Source organism: Anomalospiza imberbis, chromosome 12, assembly GCF_031753505.1.
Source record: "Anomalospiza imberbis isolate Cuckoo-Finch-1a 21T00152 chromosome 12, ASM3175350v1, whole genome shotgun sequence".
Lineage (NCBI taxonomy): Eukaryota > Metazoa > Chordata > Aves > Passeriformes > Viduidae > Anomalospiza > Anomalospiza imberbis.
The window spans coordinates 6289525-6307303 of record NC_089692.1 but is presented as its reverse complement, the minus strand read 5'-3'; the positions used below and the strand labels follow the sequence as shown (position 1 = coordinate 6307303).

General features: G+C 37.7%; 1 protein-coding gene and 1 long non-coding RNA gene across 19 annotated transcripts in view; both read left to right on the top strand.

The window, feature by feature from the left end:
* The window catches only part of LOC137481099 (uncharacterized), a 340016-nt gene that overhangs the window by 150615 nt on the left and 171622 nt on the right, over window positions 1-17779 (top strand). The window lies entirely within an intron of this gene.
* The window catches only part of ZNF536 (zinc finger protein 536), a 346433-nt gene that overhangs the window by 201276 nt on the left and 127378 nt on the right, over window positions 1-17779 (top strand). For all 18 annotated transcript variants that reach the window (XM_068202565.1, XM_068202560.1, XM_068202562.1 and 15 more), the window contains one exon: window positions 13181-13333. In XM_068202565.1, the coding sequence (XP_068058666.1) occupies window positions 13181-13333 (153 nt within the window). The remainder of the gene's footprint in view (window positions 1-13180; window positions 13334-17779) is intronic.

Genomic DNA, 17779 nt, shown 5'->3' with positions numbered 1-17779 from the left:
TGTCTGCACAAATGCAGGAGCCTGCATTCTCAGGGTTTAAATCAGTCTGTTCTCTGACATGGTTCTTATTGCAGAGCATCTTACTGCAAGCCAGTAATCAGCCAAAATTAGAACCTGAGTATTCTCTGACTTGCAGGGGAGGAGTTGTGTCTAAATCTCTGTAGTTACACTGATGCATTTGTTCATACTTTGTCAGATTCAGAGATACATTTTGGACATGTCATTCATAGGCGGTTTGGTCAGAGCAATGGAAGATGAGCCATGGAATTTCCCTATCCGTACAAATTTATCTGGTCTGGTTGCTGTTTTCATCCTGTATATTGCAGGAAAGTTTACTAGTGTTCAGATTAGTGAAAATTTGGAGAAAGCCTGCTCTTCTTCCATAAGATGTGTAATAATCAGGATGCACTTGTGAAACTTCTGTATCCTAAATGTGACTCATTTCTGTCATCCAGAGGGTCTAACATGAGTTTTAAATAAATATGTCCACTTTGAAAGATCTTATTGCCAAGTCATTTTCTATAAGGCAATGTTACTTTGTAAGGGTTATGTTTCCCCTATTCTCCTTCCCAGTAAGGATCTTCTTTCCTGCATATCTGACCTCTCTGAGATAAGATTTCCTTGTGTCAGCATTTAATAATGTCATCTGAGCATTATCAGCCTTGGAATTTCATGTTGGTGGCTGTTGTCTGATTGTTATAGAATGGTCATTGCTCCAGAAGGTGCCAATCAGAAAGGATGGAAAACATGGGAAAGCCATTCAGAGTGATGGGAAGTGAACACTCAGCAAAGCAGAGGCTTGAAGGCTGTGCTGGGTTAGGAAACCATAAAGTACCTGCTTCTGCTTTGGGATGTGTGAGGGAGCAGATTCATCTCCAGAAATATGAAATAAGGAGGTTTAACCACAGAATTACTTTTTCCTTTCTGTCTGCTCCAAGATTCAAGAAATTATTTGAAACTGTGGTACAGAAGGCTGTGTAAGAGTTGACTCCATTAGCTTTATTCTTTCTTTTTCTTAACTACTAACTGGTAAGAATTTTATTTTACAAAAGTGAGCCTGTAAATTCATATTAAGATAGTGCTATATGCTTTTGGCTGTCTTTAAGAGAGTGAGTGAGTACCAAATGCACTTGACTGATCCCAAGTATTTGTAGTCCTTTACAATAGTGTGTTACAAACTCAGTCCTGGGATGGATTTCAATGCATCAGTATCTGCAGATTTTTGCTGCCAGATGTGTTTCCTGTACCTCACTAGACACTTATTGATATATGGGACCATCAATCTGATGATGATCTGAATATTTTCAAAGGTTTTACAGCATTTCTGCTTTCCAAGATGGTCGATAGTTTAAGTCTGGCCCTCACAGGCATGGCAGAGGAGCTTGTGAGAATATTTTGGCTGAATTTCTGATGATGTTCATGAGGTAGAGGAGCAGCAGCTGCTGTACTAGTAACAGAAAGAGAGAAAAACTAATTCCAGGGCAAGGCAGCTTTCAAAGGCAAGTGAGCATCATGTGACTGAATGTGTATAATTTAAAAGAAAAAGAAAAAAGCTAGAACTTCAGCACAGCCTGTCTCTCCAGTATATGAGAAGTGAAGCAAATGAATACGGCCTTGAATACACTTTTTAATTTTTCAACACTGTATTTTGCCAACTTTAGTTCACTCTGTTGACTGTTCAGTCAGAGCGTTTTTAAATTAAAAAGGAATACATGGTTGAATTATTTATTAAACAAAAGGTGCTTCCGTGCATGCAGACTACCTGGGTTTTGAATTTCTTTTGCTGTTGGAATTTGAAGAAAGTGCATTGCTAATAAGTTAAGAGATAGAACACTATCCTTTTTCTAAAATAAGTCTCTCTGTCTCTGAGACAGAGAGTAAGATAACTTGTGTTTGTCCAGCCAAAGAATGCCTGATCTTCATTCAAATTTCTAATTTTGACCTTTGTGTGAAGTTGTTGCTCCAGGTTGCTGGGCTCCATAGAGACAGCATTTCTGGTAGGGAAATGTGTGTGCAAATCAAGCCAGTCTGGATTATCTCCTAATTTTATAAGTGCTTCTTATGGGTTAAAATATGTATTTACTGGTGGATTAATGTGGAGGAGCTGCAAGTAAGCAGAAGGCTTGCAAAAACTTTGTACATTGCTGCCATCAGCCTGTATGTCCCTGGAGGTTACCAGTTCACCTTGTGGTGATAAAGACCTTGTACAGTGACTTTGCTTTGCTCAGTCCCCATTCCTGCCTCTGTGCTGGTGCTCCAGATTGGTGCACAGCTTTATTGTGGCCTGATCTTTTCTTGTCCATTTCCCCAGGAGTAAACAATCACTAGCTTTTGGACTAGACTTTCTGAGCTTCAAATTCCTTTGGCTGATGGCTGAAGGGAAAACATTCAGGCTGGGAAATTAGGAAGGGTCTTCCATCAGTCATGGGACTGTGGGCTCCATAGCTTGCTGAAAAATGAGAGGGCTGCTTTACCTGGTATTGAGGAAGGAATTAATGTGCTGAGTCTGAGGAAACATCTGTCCAAGAGGTAGGTGTTTCTCATCACTGGTGTGGGACTTGCTAACCACCTAGGATCCTAGTGAGATGCACTGCAAAAGGCTGGTCATGGCCACAAAGAGGTTTTAGAGAAAGGTTGATGAGACTGGCCAGGACTCTGAAGAGCTCCCAGCGACCCCAGTGTGTGGGAGAGTGGTTGTGAGCCTGGAGCTTTTCTGTGGAAGGAAGGCAGTGAGCAGTAGCGAGTGGCTGGGCACACCCTGGCTTTGATAGCTACAGATGGAGACCTAAAAGATTACAGGGCCACAGTCCAACACCAGCACATGTAAAATAAGGCTCAGGATTTAGATAACTCTGTTCCAGCATACTGACGTGCATGGCCACAGTCCAACTCCAACACATGCAAAATTAGTTTCAGGATCATTCCAGCATACTGAAGCCTATGCCTAAACCAGTTATTGCCACAAGCTCAGCTGAATCAGAGGACAGCATTCAAATTTTATTTTTTTTTTTTTTGACTAGAGTAGTTCAGATGAAAAAAAATTCTATTTTCATAGGAGAGGAGGAAAACTGGGTTATTGATAGATCAGCTCCATAGGCAGCATTTCAGAATTGTTATAGCCTAAATGCAAAACCAGCACACCTACAAATATCATTTTATGGTATCTGTGTACATTAAGGCTATTTTACAAAACATGGATATGAGTTGACCTAGTAATACTTTTTGATATAAATTAGTATAAAAAAATTAATGAGTTCTTTCAGATAATATCATGTTCTCAGTATTCTCACAGTACACTGTTAAAACAATGAGGAAAAAACCTATACCAAAGAGTTAAAGGACCCCTTCTCAAGATTTAATGTAATGAATTTAATCAATATTTTTCCATTACAGCAAAACTCATGTAATTAACATATTTTATTTATAGAAAAAGGGTGCTAGTAAAGTAGATTCAGCAGTTTAGAGCTGCTTGTAAGTATTTATTCAAATACAGCTTTTTTTTTTTTTTGTGAAATGGATAAAGAAGTTGGAAATTATCCTCAAGTGGCTTGTACCAAAGAAGTTAAATGGGAGAAAACTTATTTACAAAAGTATTTATATTAGCTTAAAATGGTCATTTAGTTTGAAAAGAGCACTGGAAAGTTAAAAGTAAGAAAATACAGATACTGGAAAAGCCTCTCATCAAAGTCCAAATGTTGTAACACACACCATGACATTATTCACTCTTTAGAGACTCTGTCAGCACCTCTCTAATCAGTAATCTTTAAATGGAATGAGAGTCTTTAATTCTTTCTCATTTTGTTGAGGGGGAAATTAGTAATTTAGCTACCTGTATAGTTCTTTTTACGTGCCTGATTCTTTTGTTGTTTTTGTTTTTTCTTGCCAGTGTCTACAGAAAGACATTCCTGCGACATTTTAAATAATTCATGCTTTTCTTTAGGAGAATGAATTTTTATAAAATCTGATGACCTGCTACTGGCACTTCTGTGCTGATTTTTCCCCTCTGTGATAAGATAATAATAATGGAAAAGGGTTTTCTTAAACAATAGTATGCAAGAACTTACCCAATGATACCTGATACCCTGAAAGCTACTTATAATGAAGGCAGGTCTGTGGTTCTCACTTGAAAAAAAAAATTGTTTGTTTTTTGGATTTTTTTTAACCCAGAAACTGCAGGGAAAACTTGGCTAGTGTAATTAATAAATATTTCTATGTAAGTACTCAAAAGATTTTAACAAATATCAATGGATTTAGAAAACTACTAAGAGATGGGTGTTAATTTGTACTTCTTAGAGTCTGAGAGAATGCATTTTTGGGAACATGAGAAGAACTTAGGGAAAAGAGATTCAACAGAGCTCTCTTCCACCCAGATTTGTCATTTTTCCTGTGGTTTACTGATACCATCTTGGTACACTGCACACTGTACCAAATGGTCCTGTGTGTCCCACAAGTGTTTTAGGAACAAGATAGAGGTAATGGTGAAGGTACCCCGTACCCCTCTGGTTTGTAGGGCTGTAGAGCTCCCAATGTGGAAGAAACAGGGCCAGTGTGGAAGCAAGGAGAAGCAACATATTCATTCACAGAAGTCCAGTTAATGGTTATTTTAGTTGATTAGCTAGCAACTTCATTTTCTCCCTCATGAAATTGCCTCCACAGATCCTTACTTCTGGAGCTTAATCAGCAGTAGCAATCCATCCCAGGAGTGGGAGATCAGGAGTACTTAATTAAAGAGGGACTGTAAGGCAACTCTCCCAAATTGGATATCTGATCTAGCCTTGGCATCAGGAGAGCAATGCTAGGTAAAAGTGTTTATCAAGCTCCATGTAGTCACTCTGCAAATCTCAGAGATGGGAATATGATGCAGACAGCTTGTAGAAGCTGCTATAACCTGAGTAGTATGGGTTTTAAGGCCATCTGGTACCTGAACACCTGCCTACAAATAACACATACAAATCCAAAAGATGGTCCAGTTGGATAGCCTCTCTGCTTAGATTCCCCACTGGAATTTTGTCCAAAAGCAGTATACAATCTGTATGAAGTTTGGAAAGACTTTGTTCTCCCTGGTCAGTAATCAAGTGCCCATTTCAAATTTAGGTGACAGCATCAAAGCTAAACCAGGTGAGTCAAGGGTTTGGGTAAGAAAACTGCTGAAAATCACAGACTACTGTTCACACTAACTTTTGGTAAAACTCCAGAATATTCTAAGCTTGTTTTAAGAAAAGGAGGGGAAAAGCATATGAAGTATGTCATATGAAAGGTTTGGGAGATAACCTTGCTATCAGAAGCATAATTGGACACCAAAGTCAATTTTGAGGATAGAGGGCAAAGACCATTGGCAAAAAAACAAGGAAAGATCCATGAATATGTATTTAAGCCCAACTTTGCTGGTCCAAAAGGTCCAAAGCTGCTTTGCTTGAGAAGACACACATTATGGACAGAGGAGTACAACAGGGTGTCCTGGCAGCTCAGGTGTGTTCTTCTGAAGAAAGCAAGAATTAGCACTAGCTAGATAAATGACATCCTGATAAATGGCAAAGTACATTCACTTCTAAGGCCTCCTCTTTTCCTGTGGAAATACTACACAAGTCTAGTGGAATTTCATGAACCTCAACTGACAAACTAGGTGGTTTGGGATGGGAAGTGCTTTCACCTCTACTGTCAGGTTAAGGAAGTGGGGTTTCATGGTCATGATTTTGGAGTGGCAGATCTGAAAAACCAGTGAAGGGGTTGGATGGTGGAAGAATTTTGCATGTTAAGGGCTTTGGAGAGAAATTTTTGTATTCTGCAATTTTGAAACTGCCAAAAATGGTGTTGGGGCAATAATGTAGTGGGGAACAACGTAGTGATCCATGGTCATTTGCCTCTAGCCAGCTCTCATTAGGTAGCTAGAGATTCCAGGAGGTAGTAATAACATCAAAAAAGTGAAGACTCTAAAGTCTAAGTGAAGAACCAAAAACAAGCACTCCATGACTCTGCTCTGTGTTTTTCTGATATCCGTTGAATTCATTGAAGGACTGTGCACAGGTCTGACTGAATAAATTGAAACTTTTAACTTTTAATTGCACCATTTGTTCACGTTGTGCCCCTTAAGTCAGGGCACTGGAAGAGGGTGAAGAAGTTTGACATACCTGCATGTGCATATATTTTTTTAAAAGAATCTTCAGCACTCTTTTAAGTTGTATTCCAATTCAGTTTTATCAAAACTGATATTGTAACAGTATGGTGAAGTCCTGACTCAAATGTAAGTGTTGAAGTTACATTGAACTCAGTAGGGCTGGAGAGATGTACAGTAGTGAGATTAAAATTTGAACCTTACTTCTTCTCATGCTGAGATAAGAATATGTGATGGTTTGCAAGATAATGATATTTAACTGTAATCTTCTTGAGTCATGAATGACATTCCATTGATTTTATACAACTGAACTTTGTACTGCTGATTAATAAAACAATAAATACAGAAAATGAACTATTTTGTGTTTTATTAACAATTTGCATTTCTTATAGTATTTCATTTTCAATAAGTATAAAATCATACCCTTGAATGGTAAGATGTAATTGCTGATCATGTATCTCTTTGTTCCAGACACTTTTATAAAAGTGTATGTATTATGTATGATGTGACCTTCAAATGCCATGAATGCATTGTGCAATAAACTGTCAATATTTGTGGCTATAAGGTACTAGATGACTTTTACAATAATTGGAACAGCTTTATTAAAAGCTTGGATCACTCAGCTGGTTAAAGAGAAAGACACAGGCCAGTGTTCATCTGGGAGTTTCCTTCTGCCAACTGTTAAATGAAAGATATTGTAAGGTGCTTAAGATGTCTTCTTTCTTAAAATAAAACCCAAAACAAAACAGTTAAAGAGGTCTCATACAAAAAATATTCTCTCAAAAATATTTTTTTTCCCCATGCTCAATTTTTGGTCAAAACTGAGCTTTGTCAGCTAGTGGAAAGTAAACAACCCTGTGTTTTAGGTGCTAAATCTGAGTTTCTATGTCTTTTGGTCACACGATTCTTCAAAGAAATGAAACAGCTAAAATGGTGTACTCAAAAACTGTGTTTGATCTGTGATTATCTTATAAGGTTTTAAAATTTTAGAAAAAAAATGAGAAGTGAGACTGCTAAGAACTAAAAAAAAAAAAAACACCTCTGTAGGGAACTTGATTGGAATGAAAAGAAGAGGATAAGAAACATTTTGTGATTAACAAAATCTTAATTTTGTTGAAGTGTTCCATCAATGTCTCTCCGTGCTGTATATACAGATTTTGCATGCATCTCAGAGTACCACAATGAAAAGCATTAAGCTATAACCAGCACTGCATACATACAGTATTGCCATGCAAAGTGTTTTGAACCCATGGGGTGTGAAAACCACCAATCTTCAAGTGTGGGGTGTTCCAGGAGTGGGCTTAAGGTGTGTGTGCATCACCAGTTACTAAGAAATTGCTTACAATATTTTGTCTCCCTTCCTGTTGAGCTTGAAATAACACCCAGCCACTCCCCTGCAGCCCGAGGTGTTGGCCGTGGCTGCCATTTGCTCACTTCTACCAGCTGCAAGTCTTGCCCTGTTCAAATGGTTCTGGGCCTTTTACTTCAGTTTCATTTAGACTGTATTTTAAGTTTAACTCTGCCAGTGACTAATTGTTAACAGAGGCAGGGCAGTTTGTGCATGTTGTTTGTCTGTGTGGTTCAGAAGGCTAAGAGGGAATTCTCATGTCAGATGTGGTATCTTTTTATTTACCAGTGGAACCTTTGTATAATCTATATTCCTAATAATACAAACAGTGTGAATGTTGCTTTCTCACTAGTAGGCTTCCTTTCCAATTCTCTTCTAAAATAGCTCTGTGTTTAAGCAAATTCTCTGCCAATCCATAGAAACAGTTTAAGATTCCCTTATATGGTCATTATAAAACCTAAATCCTTGATGAAACAATAGAGACAGCAAGTTGTTCCTGAACTAAGACATTAGTAACTTTTTCTGGAGGCCTAAAATATAACTGTAATATTTAGTAATAGTAGAAACCTTCATTTTAAACCATGAACTTCACTAGCAAAAAAGTGTAGTGACATCCACTAATAGGGTTCTAATTTCAAATTATGAGCACAGGGCCAGATTCTGTTCTCATTTACATGGGATGATGCTAATTGAAGCTACTTCAGGTAGGTAGAAAAATATGATAAATTATATCTCTAATTATATTCCTATTTAACACTATTTTCAGTATTATTAAGGCTTTATCTTAGGAATAGGCAAGAAAGGTAAAGTATGTTTTCCCAGAAACTTGCAATATTATATATTGCTTCCCAGGGAATGAGGTGGTTGAGTTCAGGCCCACTTGCAAGAAGCTGACAGCCGTGACAGGATTAACACACTAAATATCTTCTAGTTCCTTTCTTGAAATTAGATTTCCTTCCACAAGATGGACTAATCTGGTTGGTTTATGGGTCATCAAAAAATAGCTGTGGTCACTCCCACTTCTCGTTGCACCAAGTTTCATTAACTTTCACAGGCAGATTTGAAGAATTACAAATATTCTGAATTTCAGAAATATATGAAAACCTGGGATTATGTGCAGCTTTAAAGGTTTCTGGCCACATTTTCAAAGGGTTCTTTATTAGTGTTGAAAATTGTGCTAGACCAAGCACCTACTTGTAAGTCTGATTACCTATTTTGTGAGTTGATTACCTTTTCCATGTGATTGCCTTTTTTTGGCTAATTTGGCAAACCTTGTGTCGACAAATTCCAACTGACTTCACTGATGATTTAGCCTTCATGAGGGCTGCAATTTAGCTCCTTTGAACATGAAAGCACCTCTTTGTGAATCCCTGCACCTTCACATACATGCAGCAAATAAATACTCTGGTGAAATTTGTGGCACATATATGTAGATGTTCCTTTCAGAATTTGATTGCTATCATGGCTGAAGTTAGTGCTGCTGCCTCACCAAGTGAAAACAGTTTTCTTTTTACAAAAGCAATCCACCCTTTTCTAGTCATGTTTATGGGCTCATTCTAGACAGGTGGACCAGTCATACAGAATATATATGGAAACATCAAAGAATTTGTTTCCTTTTGCTCTTCACATGACTGCTTAGATAGCTTCTGCTTTGAGTACAGAGACTCACTGTCCATCTGAGTTTGTCTTCTCTTTTCTGGCAATATCCACTGAAGTTGGCACTTCTCTTCTGTTGCATCAGCATCTGTGTGCTGAGGGCGCTGCTGGCCGTGACCATGGCTCATTTCTGGCTAGACCATTTCTGATAACCAGCAGTGAGATATTGACTGTAAAAAAATGATTCACTGGTGTCTTTCTCACTTTCTTTTAACCTTCTACTTGTAAAAGTGCTCCTGGCTCCAGAACTGTTTGTTGGGATTATCTGTCTCTGTGGAAACTTTCTTTCTGCCTGTGGCAGTGATGTGGAACCAACTTGATCTCCCTGCTAGATGAGGAGTGGTGGCTTTTAGGCCCCTCTCTCCTGAGAACTGGGCATCTGTCTGAAGAAGGGCAATCCCTCAAATACTGATATTATGAACTGGTTAATTTTTATGTCAGTCTGCATGCCAAATCAATTTGCTCACATTTTGGCCAAATTGGCTCTTTGGCTATGCCACCTTCTGATACAGATGTTGAAGTGAACTTTCTTTCCTTGTATTTACCCCACGAGAACATGGGCACAGTCACATTAAGTGCAGTTGAGGCATGGTGTGCAAGAGATGTCCCTGTCATACCTCCCCAGAAGCTTCTTTGTGGCTGAATTCTTCTGTCCTGGCTCAGGGAGTGCTCTCTGCCTGCCCAGCAGGTACAGCACACGGAGCAGCTGGGGACTCACAGCTGTTCCTTGTCCTTAGACTGGCACAAAAACCAGTTTCATATTTGGAACTGAAGGTTTCTTTTCACATTTCTGTCCAGGACTTTTGCTGTGAACTTATAAAGTGAAAGGAAAGCTCAGTGAGAGTAATTTGCGAGGCAAGGCTGGGAAGTCTCACATCTAGTATGTACATCTATGTCATACTTTAGTCTCTTATTTCCTGCACTTTAATCAGGAAAGGTTGGGATGGGCAGGAAGATATTCAGGATGCCGACCTGCCTATAATGGAAATGGATAGTAAAAAAACCAGTGTAATCCCATGTGCATCAAGTGCACATCATATAGATCACATAAATCAGAGAACCACAATGGCTGTAAGATAAGTAACTGTTCTCTTTCCTTCCTGATCTTTTATCCTCAGAATTGAGAAGCCCCCAAAACCATAGCTAAAATCTTCAGTAAATAATAAATTAATTTGTGGAGGACAATCCTAGTTCTGCAGATCTGTAAAACTACTTTTTGCTATATTTTTGCACAATTTAACAGAGCTGAGACTTTCTGCTTGTGAAGGCACTTTCAATAACAGGAGAAGGGGGACATCAGAGGTGTAGAATACATGATTATTGGAAAAACTGAGGATTTTTCATTCCCCACATATTCTGATGTTGGCATAGTCTGTAATCTTCAGTTTGCTTCTTAACTTTATTCTTCTAGTCAGTCTCTTCTTTTTTCATCCTTAGTTTCCAATCACTTCTGAGAGACTCAATATAAGAAAACCTCAGTAGCAGAGTCAGTGAGACTTAAACACATTTTAAAGTTAAGCACATTTTAAACTTAAGTGCTTCGACAAAGAGGTACAATGTGGCAAAATGGGGCCCTGGTAAGAAGCTGGGTTAGCATTTGATGGGGAGAGTCGGCAGCCTTGAACATGTCTTTTCATTGTTTGAAATAAAAGAACTTAGAAGTAAAGCTGCTCATTCAGGTAGCGATGGCCTCCAGCGCTTCGGTGGGCTTTGTGGGCTGAGGAATTCAAAAGAAAACCCCTCAGCCCAGCTTTAAAGTCTTAGGAATGCTTTCACTGTGGGAAGAAAAATTCTTCAAGGTAAGGCCCCTGTTGGAGTAAAGCCTTTGGAGCTATCTACTGTATGTCTACTTAAATCTAAAAGAGAACTCTTTAGACCACCCACATCTTTCTTTGCTTCATTGTTGTTTTCAGTTTGCTTTTTCAGAGGGATTAGTGCTAGAGTAAACTCCATCGTCTTGCTCCCTTGAAAAAATTCAATTTTGTGTAAAGTGAAAATTAGGCTCTTAAATCTGCAAAGAGAGCTGTTCATCTTACAAATTTATTCTTTTTTATTGGGCCACACATATTCTAGATAGAAAGATAAAAGGCAAATGGATAACAGGCCATCATTTAGAGTGACATGTAGCAAAACATAGCTAGCAGTCTTATTCTGTAAATTCCTTCTGAGTGGCTTGTTAACTTTATCTATATATTTATCTATAATGTTCATATAGTATTTATTGAAAACCAAAATAAAATCCTGCAGTTTATCATCATGCATTCTGTGTTTTGCACTTCAGAAAAATCTTATTGCACTCAGGATTTTTTTTTCCCCAAAGAAGCTTAAGCCATAATTATATACAACTTTTGAGGAGTAAAAACAGGGAAAGTCTAAACTCTTTAGGGATATTGGAATTATAGGCTAGCACCTACGTATGTTTTCCTAGACTCACAAAGACAAAATAGACTCCTATAGCATGCAACTTTATGTACTTGAAGATAATTCAAAATGACATTTACTAGCTTTCTAACTTAAATATTATGCTTTAACTCTGCAGTCTAAGAACAGTCAGAAAATGTTAAAAAAGAATGTGATGCGAAAACTATCAGATTTACATTTTGAAAAGTAGTAATAGCTTGATTACATACATGACTGAGATAAGCATATATCTATATATATATGTATTTAATAGATCTATCATCTCCTTCATTCAGCTTTAAGCAAAATAATTTAGATGAGCCATTTTATAATACATACTGAAATGCCTGTTAGTGTTACCTTTTCCAGAAACATGGTATTTGGGTCTCTGCTACTGTGAGAATAAATTTTATTAGAGCCAAATATTTAAGTCTTTCTTATGTCCCATTACTTCCTTTTAAAAGGCAATGCTGTGCGAACTGCACTATGTTTCCTGACAGCTTTAGTTACATATCAAATGGGTAAAGACAGAGCATTTTTAGTCAGTAGTTTATGGTTGAAATAATCAAGACTCTGCATGCAGGTTTTAACTCTGTGCTCCCCACCTGGATCTAACCCAGATAGCTCAGCTCTGCACAGGGTGTGATGCTGTGTCCATGTGTCCTGCTCCTGACGTGCCAGGAGTGTCAATCTGGGTCACAGCTTCAACATTTGCCATGGTTTTTGGTGACATCATGCATTGGTGCTTATAGTAATACTGAACTGATGCTTATAGTGATATTACATGACCCTCTGTGTACAAGATGATGGATGAGCCTTGTGTGGTTTGAATAATTACATTTTTTAATGCAATACAATTTTTTTTTTGCAATTTTTATGTCAGTCTTTTGTAAGTTATTTTATTCCTTGCCTGCTTGGATAAAAGCAGTTCATTCAAGATGGTTGAAATGACTGTTTTTTTATATCAAGAGACAGAAGAGGTGTCCTGGGGTCTCACCCATTGTGTTATGATGCAAAGAATAACTGTAGCTGTGAATGCTGAAGGAGAAAACACAGGAGCTGCAGATGAGAGGGAGATGGAATTCCCCCTCATCTGACCAGCTTTTTCATTGTTTTTCACATGATATTAGGCCACTCTCTGGGTTGCCTGTTGTAATTCCAGTGCTGAGATGTTGCAGAGGAAGTTGGTTAGCTCTGCATGTAGACCTTGTCAGTGCTGTTGGACTCCCTGTCACTGAAATTCTCTTGTTTTAGGAGGTTTTATTATACTGGTGCAAACTTTTTCCCTATAAAAGCCTACAAGTTTTCACAATACTTGTAAATTAAATAGATGCAACAAAACAACAATCTCAAACTTTTGGGGAAAAAATTAATAGGAACCAAGCAAAAGAAGAAATCAACCCAGCTGCTGACACAGCTGTTTCTTTTCTTGTATAATTTGCTATATAAAGGTACCATATGCTGCTTAAAATCATGATGGGAAAGATGAAATAATTTAAGACAATAACAAGAAAATACATGAATTGTCAGCATTCTGTCAGATTTAAAGAATGAAATAGACAGGTGTAGTATTGACATGTTTAACTTTGTGTTGTGTTAGCAGTTTTAGTGAGAACAACTTCTGAAATGTGCTGAAGTGATGTGAGAACATTTCTGTGTTGCAGACATTGGAGAAGAAGCTGGGAGATCTGTAGGAGTCCAGCAGCCAGCTTTACTGAGAGACAGGAGCCTTGGTTCTGCCATGAAAGACTGCCCATATTGTGGAAAAACTTTCAGAACGTCCCACCACTTAAAGGTCCACTTGAGAATACACACAGGTGAGAGGAACAAGTGAGCACTGTCGGCACGAGCCTCGTGTGTGTGGGGGTTAACATAAATTGTGCCTAGGAGCCTTAATTCCCACTGTAGATTTGGACTTATTAGTTGGAGAAAGTCTTTTGAGAAAGATGTATGACAGTCTTAAATAAAAGCACAAGGAATGTGTTGTTGGATAAAGACCACTTTAATAGAATCATCTTTTCCCAGTTGAGGTTATTTCTGTCTCCTTCCCTGCTTCATCACTGTTTCCTTCAATTACCCTTGTCCTTCAATAGGCATAAGCCTATTGGTTTCAGACTTAGTTATACTAACTGCTTCAAAGGCCTTCCTTAGCATCTGCTTAGGGATTCTGTATGTTTTTCTCAGTTACTATTTTTGTTCCATTTAGCATGCTCATTTTTAACCTCTCACTGTTCATATGAATGCATCAGCTTCACGGATCTGCTTTTTTTTTCTCCCCACTAGAACTCACACGAATTAGTACTTGTAAGTAATAAAACTTACTGTGCTTTGCACCATGGTAAAATTTCCCATATTTTATTTCAGTAACAATCACTGCATTTTACCCTACAGAGATTTGCTACTGGGCTGGATGTTCACTTTGTTTTGGTATTTCTCTCACTGGAGGACTGCCCTCAATACTAGTTATTTCTAGCCACTCCATTCAAATTTTAATATTTCATTTGCTTGAAAGTACATATGTGCATGGCAAGGTCCATGTAGAGACACAGTATATGTTTAAGAAGACTTTATCCATAATTAAATTCTGACATAAAATGTTGTAATCCTCAGGTCCTGTTGACATCATTTGAAATTCTGTATATGGTCAATAGGATCCTGTTTTCTTCCCAGTGTTAATTGTCATGGTAGGCTTTGGGAGAGTATTTAAAACTTGAGATTTGGGATACTTCTTTTTGGAAACAGAATTAATAGGCCCCATAATTTTAATTTTCTTTTTAAACTATTTTAATTGAATTTCAGAATTTTACTGCTACTTTCCTAATAGGAAGGTAAAATAATTGCATGAAGAAATACATTCCAATTATAGCTCCTGCTTGAAAATCTTCACTTTTAATTTTTGTTTCATGGAAGTACCAGATAAGTTCCCTTCCTAAAATCAGCAGTGATGTTTCTCCTATGTGTGTGCATAATACTTAATGTTGGGTTTATGAATGTGAGGCCTTATTTTGAAAAATAGAAAATTAAAATTATTTAAAGGAAAAAATATCATTTTTGAAATGGGAAAATTTGTTCACTATATTTCCGTTCTATCTTTGCATTGTGCAGTAGGAGTATACCACACTGAAATTTAAAATTTGGCACCCTAATGTAGTTTTGTCTGATTGGATTGCAAACTACTTAGGGCAAGAATATTCTTCTCTGTGTGTTGAGCTTTGGTGGGAGAGGAGAAGAAATCCGGTGAAAACCCTATTTGTGTGGTTTCCAATGTAGTAAAGTAAAGAACTGTAGTTATTTTATTGGAAAATAATCTTGTAACTCTGGAGGTTAAAGAGTTTGACATTTTTAGTATTTGAGAGGGAAAAGAAATTCTTCAAAGTCACATGAGGTTACCCATCTCTTCATTTTGTTTTACTATATAGTGAGCACTTTGTTCTTATGTTAAACATGGCAGTGATTATACACTCAGTATTTGTGCCTTAGAACTAATGGAAAGTAAATTAATTACAATGGAAATATTCCATAAAAATTGCATATTAATACTGACTAAAGAAAATTAAAACAAAAAAAATTAACTGTATAATATAAAACATTTTCTTAAAGAAACTATGGAAACAACATTTACAATGTATTTAAAAATCATTATAATTTTAAAATAGGTAAAGATCAATTTCCATTAGGTTGAGAACAAAGTATTTGTAAATAATGACAAGAGTATGTTTAAGTGAAGCAATGTTTTACATATTGGACATAATCCTAATAAATAATATAAAAATGTAAATTGGCATATTACTAGAGTTATTAAATAAAAATTAAGTTGCTTTGCAGTAAGTGGAAATGATGTAATAGATACCAGTTATTAAACAAATATTGGTTAGCTCCTACTTCTCAGGGACAGTTTCCTGCCTTTTATGTCACACTCTGTCTTTATTATATGCCTGGATCATATAACTGACTGATAAAAAACACTTTACTGTATTTCTCCACTACATTAACTCAATTACTGTTCTTGTTCTCACAGCACCTGTTTGTTAGAGATGAGCTCAAGCAGTTCAGCAGAAGTCGGGTTCCTTCGAACATCTGTGTGTTTGGAGGCACACGACTGGGTTGGTTTGGTACTCATGCCAAGAGCAGACCCAAAGTCTGATCCAGCCAGGAGGTGCTTCTGTGGCAATTGGCCCAAAAAAGCTGGAGAAGCAGCTTAATCTTGCACAAGAGGAAGAAGCTGTGCTCTGTTTTTGAAGAATTAGCCAGTGGCTTGGGTTGCTTCTTTTTCTGTTGGATATTTCATGGTTGCAACCTACTCGACACTGAGCCCTGGTTTCTGTATAGTTTGCTACCACATAATAAGCTTGTGCAGGTAAAAAAAAAAAAAAAAACCAACAAAACAAAACAAAAAAAAAAATCAAAGTTTTATTTAGCATAATCAGTTTTGTCCCAACACAACTGTAGAGGATTTTTCTTATCTAGCTCAGGGATATTTGGGCAGGAAGAGCTTTAAGGGGAAGATAGTAAGATATGACTTCTGATTGTTCCCATGTGGTAAGAGGAAAAGGGCATAATTATGTGAAATCAGTTTATCCTCTTTCTTGCTCTAAAAACAGTTGATGAGTGAGACAATTCCCTGGGACAGCCCTAAATGGAAAGAGGAAGGATTTTCAGGCCAAAATACTTGCGAGCCTTGGGTCTTAGAGAGGAGAGACAGAGCTCTTCATGCCCCCTTAGATGAGTTCTTGATGCTGAGCAGTGGCCAGAGATGGGCTGTGCTGCCCTGGCAGCTCACACAAACTCTCTGGGAGGAGAGGCAGGGACAGGGGCAGAGTGTGTCTGCACAGCAGTGCCTGGCAGGCAGGTGGGGGTCTGCCCACTTTGGGAGCCAGCCTCCTTGCTATAAAATACATAACAGCTTCTCATGCAGCTGAGAAGGCCATAACATAAAAAGATTGGAGATGCTCAGTTTTTGTGAAAAAGGAAACCATCAGAGTATCTCAGACCTATAATGTGCCATATGCAGCTGCTTCTAGAGTTGCCATTTTGCCCCACTGGAGGCACCAACTTAAGGTCCCTTCATTCAAGGAGCTGAGCATCTGTTTTATGTTCCTGAGCACTTTCAACCCCCCTGAAACACAATTAAGTGCTGTGGGTTTTACATTGCATGCCTTGACCTTTGGACTGTGCAGAAACAGTTAAGTGTAAGACATTAAACTTTCTTATGTCCTGCCTTTGACAGGAGACACATTATGTAGGAGCTGGTTTCAGATTGGCTCTAGCACTTCTTTGCACCTTGCATTAGCCCTCAGAAGCCACTGCAGATATAGACCAGTTTGGGTTTGTGCTGTTATTAGATGCTCAGGTATATTCCCAGTATGACAGACAAAATTAAATCCCTTGAGTAAAGAAAAAAAGATAATGTGCATGAGCAAAGGAAAGATGATTTGGATTGTGCTAAACAGAAGGAATCTAAGAAAGAGATGAATAGGAAGAAAAAACTTGGCAGGGCTGTATCCATTGACTGAGGGTCTGTTACGATACGTGTGACACACACCTAGCATATATTAGATGTATTATATGCATTTACAGTGTTACTGCATTTTCCCTTGGAAATGTGACTAGCCAATTTTAAACCATGCTTAGATGAACTGATGAAATACAGTAAAAATGGTGCTGTTTTAAATGAATTCAATTCACATTTCCTTCCTAAAAAAAGACTGCCTGTTGCCATTCTCTGAAGGCGCTTGTAGTGGGATGAGCAATATGAATAATTAAGGAAAATGGGTATGTGTGCTCCAAGAGGAGACAATTTTGGTATTGAACATCCTTTATTCTTACATTTCTAAGATGAACTAAAAGGACTTTTCATTTCTCTAGATTCCTCCAGATTTCCCATCCTTAACATTGTACAGCATGCCTTTTCTCCTGTCTTAATGACATCCCAAACTTTTGTTGAAAATAATTGATTGAATTTAAATTTCCTTAAAAGTTTAAGAGGTAATGTTACAGTATAAATTTCCTACCAAACACTAAGTAGGGAAATATCCATTAGTGAAATTAACTACAGTTTCTAGGTAGCTAACAATGTGCAGTATACAGTAGGGCATGGCTAATGAACACTGCAGTGGGTGATATTTCATTATACAAATTAATGCTCACATTTTAATGGGAAAGTCACATAATGAATCTCAGCTTCAGTGACAGCAATTAGAGACACAGATTGTCCCCTTCTGGACAAGGCACTGTTTAGCAATAAGCAGCTGTGTAAAAAGTCT